Below are 4,796 nucleotides of genomic sequence, written 5' to 3' on the forward strand. Positions count from 1 at the left end.
GGATCTGATTTGAATAGACTTCGGAATAGTTTTAATCAGTGTATGAACAATGAATGATATTAAAATAGTGTTAATAATATGAATAAACAATGATTTCAAAATAGCATGTAGAAACACAAAATATTAAAAGATCCTCCATTGTTGCGCTATTTTGAACATTCTAATTAATTTTGACTTAGAGCATTTCGAGGCCGACCGGCCTCTCCCCAGTCACCATTGCGGAGGGAGGGTCGATTCTCCCTCCCTATCGCCTCCGCCCCAGCGCCGATCAATGGCCTCACTGATGGCCCCATCTGCTCCGCATCGGCCATGCATGGGCCTCCATTGCGGAGGCTCGGGCCGATGGCAGAGCCAATTTTTAATTTTTTAATTTTATTACTTCTATATATACCTCCTTCCTCCATTTCAAACATTCAACTCTCATCATTTGATCCAATAATTCATCCCTCATCATTTCACACATTCATCTCTCTAGCAAAATGAATCCCAATGATGTACATGAAATCCAATTCCCGATCTGTGAAGAAGTCCATCTGGAACACCGTCCAAAGGTTGAAGAAGAAGAAGATGGGTCTTGACGAGGATGACGAGCCGGAACCCGAGTCCGATTGATGTGTGCTTGTTGTTTTTATTTATCTTTATTTTTTTAATGTAGTATGTTTTTTTTAATGAAGTTTGCTTCTTTTTTATCATCTTGTCTTAAAAAAGGAAATATATAAAAATAAAAATGATGATTTGGAAATGAGATGGGCTCTGAGATAGGCTCTGCTATGGGCTCTCATTGCAGGGAGATAGGCTTTGAAATGGGTCTGCTGACGTGGCAGGAAAAAATGAAGATAGGCTTTAAAATGAGCTCTGGAGATAGGCCTCCATTGTGAGTGCTCTTATACGATTGTGGATTGTGATTATTATAATCTTGATCTCTGGTCTCCAAAAGAAAATTGTTCGAGTAAATACTATACAGACGTAACACACTTTCATTTGATTGGATAAGAGAGAAAAGATTACAATTATGTACAAAAAAAAGTTGTACAAGGGCATGGTACATCTAACATGGGGGAGTTCTATTTTTTCTTTTCTTTTCCTATTCAAGCCCCTCCCATTTTAACCTTCTTATATAATTTTACTTAAAGCATAATAAAGCTACAAATACATACACATATAATTAGATCTAATTAGTTCTCAAATCGGTAATGACATTTTAACCCCTTCAAGTCTAGATTTTAGCATGAACTGTTTTCTTAGTGATAATCGTTTCCAATCCACTAGACGTCGTAGAAACGCCATGACCTACAAAATAATAAATAAATTACATTACAATATTAGTATCATAACATTCCAACAAATATTAGCTAGTATAGTACTCATCTGTCCTAATTAAAATGACTTCTTTCTTTTGTACATTTATTTTGAAAAAATAACAATAAATAGTTGAAGTTGAGAAAAATTAAAGTAAGAGAATGAATAATATAGAAAAAACTTTCATTTATATTATTATCTCTCTTACTTTACTTTCTCTCTACGTTAACTACTTTTTATCATTTTTTCCAAAATACGTCAAAAAAAAGGAGCCATATTATCTTAAATGTGACGGAGAGTATATATTACAATACCTCAGATGGTTCTTGCAACAAATACGATGCATTTGTGTCTTTTGGAATCTTGGAAACAAGAATTCCAGATCCTTGACCCATTTCCCTTAGAACCTGATTCCAAAATTATATAATTAAAAAACATATTTAAGGGACTAAATTGGAAACTAATTAATGGTGTTAAAGGTTAGCAAATTAATGTTTATTAGTACCTTAAATGCATCTTCGTCGGTTCGATCATCTCCAATGTAGATAGGATACACATCAGCACAATTAGCATACCCTATTAGAATAAAAAAGCCATAAGCCACTACAACCAGATTCCACTAATTAGTAATGCTGAATTAATTAGAAATTAGAATTAGTATTGCACAAACAAATTTCAAAGTATCAATCATATTTCCAAGGGTCCATTTCACAGGCTAGGGCCACATGCGCATCAAAATAGAATTTCAATGAGTAAACAAAATCATTTTTGGTGACCAAGTTATACTTATATTACTAGTATATAACAAACTAAAATAAATAAAACTCACCAAGTGATTCTAATAGAAATTCGAGAGCCTTCCCTTTGTCCCATTTGATGGTAGGACGAATTTCGAAAACCTGAATTTAATCAAAACCATTCAATCAAAGTTAGCCATACAAATTAAATATTCAAGTAAGCTGACAGTACCAATTAAAGAGAAGATAAATTAATAAAATATGGTAAATATTGTTAATTTACAAAAGCATGAGCTTTATTGAATCTCTTTTTTGTCTCACATTATAAAAATATAATCCTAATTCCTCTATAATGACTGATATTATAAGGTTTTTAAGAAGTTGGGGGTGGCTTATTTTTAACAGGGTATCAAAACAGGTTCAAGTCAACAATAAGTTTATAATTTGTTACAATTACAATTGTGGAAGTCTAATCATCATTTCGGCCCACACATTGCCAGAGATGAAGATCCGTTTCTAACATTTATAAATTACTCAGATTTTTAAAATTTTACTAATTTTTTCTGAGTCGAAAACATAGAAAATTAGAGGAATTTAAATCAAATACACACAAACCTTTCTCCCTTGGGTCAATCGAAATTCAGGGTACGCCTCTAGCACTGATCCAACTTGTTTAGCAAGTTCAGCCCATTTCTGTAAATTAATTTTAATGTTTAGAAGATATCGAATACAAATACTCTTTCTATTCCTTAAAAAAACTTTTAAAACGACACAGGTTTTTAATGCAAACAATTGATAGTTCGTACATTCTCATGAACGCGTCGGAAATGTACAGAGAGACAGAATTTGTTGTTCTCAACTGTAGCACCCGGGGTATCTTTTGTGACCACCAATAGTGCTTTGTAAACCTGAGAAAAAGATTCCAGATTTATATTCGGCACCACTTATAAATATAGTAAAGATTAAAAACACAAAACACGACTATTTAGGAAATAATTGAAAACAACGTACCTCGTTAATAATGGGAAGGTATTGAGTGGCAGGTTGGAAAAGAATAGCCTCACCTCCCTGATTAACAATAATCATTATAAATATATTCAATTCATCACTTAATTTAATTTGAATACTAGTAGTAATAATTTGATAAAAGAAGGCTAACTTTGGAGTTTTTGGAAGGGCCTTTTATGTCCATGCCGTGGCTACCTGCATAGTACAGCTCTGCTAGACGCACAAAACTATACACCTGTTTTCAGACAATAGTCACATTTCAAATTATCCGCTAATTAAAAACACAATTACTTTTCACTTACTTTTTCAATATTTCAATTATAAATTCAAACAATTTATTAAAACTAGCTAATTCAAAATGTATCAAAATGAGGGACGAGTAGTTGGTGTACCTTGTCTCTGCATCTCCCAGTGACTATAGCAGTGGGAAAGCATGTAGCAAGTTTTCTGACGGTCGCCCTCATCTGCAAATAACAGCAACAACATATGATGTGAATAATTATGTATGTATTTTATAGGTGTAGGTGTTTGGTGGTAGCACTTACCGCATCGGACATGAAAGCTCGATCGGGATCATCGACGATGGGGGACAACGTGCCATCGTAGTCCATAAACATGACAATCTGCTTTCCCTTTGATGCGTTTGTGATTTGTTCGAACATGTCCAAAGCCGATGGTTGTTGCACCTGCTCACAAGTATGTATGTACGTACATGCACATACGTTAGTTTGGTAGTGATAAAATGCAAAACTCTATACTGTACAAATTTCTCAACACAATGTCAACAGATTGTAAAATTTTGATTCAACACAGGGTCAACTGTTGACATTTGTTGTTCTCTACATAAGTTTATACATAAATGGATTGGATGATGATGATGATGTAGCAAATTAAGGGGGCTTACATTATGATGTAGGGCGAGAGGGTGAGATTTGATGTGAGTGGGAGAGGAAGCTCTCATAGCGTTGATTCTAGCCGTGCTGCTCATTTCAAGGAACTTCTTCTTCCTTATTTCCATATTCATACCTGATTTCCTATCCACATTTTGGCTTCTCATCTTTGCTGCTTTTCTGTATTACACTACTGACCATTTTATACTTGCACAAATTCGGAAAGATAAACAGGAAAAACAAAACAAAAAGGGATATGCACCTCAAACAATGTTGAATACTGCCAAACAAGTCCTTAGTTGAGAGAGGAAAATAAGGAGAGAGAAACTAAACCGGTAGTGGGAATGAACTAGAAGAGAGTAAGAGAGAGGGGGGATTGAGTGTGTGAGAAAGATTTGAGTTGGTTAGCTGTGATATATAGTTGCAGAGCCACACAAAATGACAAAAGAGGAGTGGGATCAACTGGGCCCACCTTTAGGGAGAGAGTTATATACTCCCTCTATCCGAAAAATTTTTAGACAAATTATAAATAACACAAGTTTTAATAAAGTGCAATTAATAAAATAAGAGAGATAAGAAAAGAAAAGAAAAGAAAAGAAAAGAAAAGAAAAGGAGAGACGGGAAATGTATGAAATGAGTATTAGTGAATTGTGGGGTCTATATTATAAATGATGTGTATGATTATTATTTGTTAAAATTTTCTATATTTTTTAACTTGGTCTAATTTTGGAGGACGTCCTAAAATGATAAAAACAAATCTATTTTGTGAGGACGGATGGAGTATTAAATCTATATAACACACCTATTAAGTAGGTTTTGCATACTACTTACTTTTCTCGTAACAAAATATTCTCTCCGTCCA

At 34.0% G+C, this 4,796-nt stretch overlaps 1 protein-coding gene across 1 annotated transcript; it reads right to left on the bottom strand.

Moving 5' to 3' along the window:
• Positions 1 to 954: 954 nt before the first annotated feature.
• LOC121763290 (probable trehalose-phosphate phosphatase H) lies at positions 955 to 4,308 on the bottom strand. Its single transcript, XM_042159284.1, has 12 exons — positions 4,197 to 4,308; positions 3,949 to 4,114; positions 3,590 to 3,730; positions 3,437 to 3,508; positions 3,196 to 3,279; positions 3,048 to 3,104; positions 2,843 to 2,944; positions 2,652 to 2,729; positions 2,129 to 2,198; positions 1,805 to 1,875; positions 1,614 to 1,706; positions 955 to 1,290 (listed from the first exon to the last, which is right to left on the bottom strand). Exons 2-12 carry the CDS (start codon positions 4,099 to 4,101, stop codon positions 1,183 to 1,185), a joined length of 1,029 nt encoding a protein of 342 aa, XP_042015218.1. The 5' UTR covers positions 4,102 to 4,114; positions 4,197 to 4,308; the 3' UTR covers positions 955 to 1,182.
• Between the last annotated feature and the right edge of the window lie 488 nt (positions 4,309 to 4,796).

This window comes from Salvia splendens, chromosome 14 (genome assembly GCF_004379255.2).
Source record: "Salvia splendens isolate huo1 chromosome 14, SspV2, whole genome shotgun sequence".
NCBI classification, from domain to species: domain Eukaryota; kingdom Viridiplantae; phylum Streptophyta; class Magnoliopsida; order Lamiales; family Lamiaceae; genus Salvia; species Salvia splendens.

Bases quoted from the DNA above. Each gene is read 5' to 3' on its own strand.
- LOC121763290 (XM_042159284.1), bottom strand. From the start codon at position 4,101: ATGAGAAGCCAAAATGTGGATAGGAAATCAGGTATGAATATGGAAATA. The intron at 3,280-3,436 runs GTACACCAACTA...GTCTGAAAACAG, and splicing joins CTGGGAGATGCAGAGACAAG to GTGTATAGTTTTGTGCGTCT. The intron at 2,730-2,842 runs GTACGAACTATC...ATTAATTTACAG, and splicing joins TCCGACGCGTTCATGAGAAT to AAATGGGCTGAACTTGCTAA.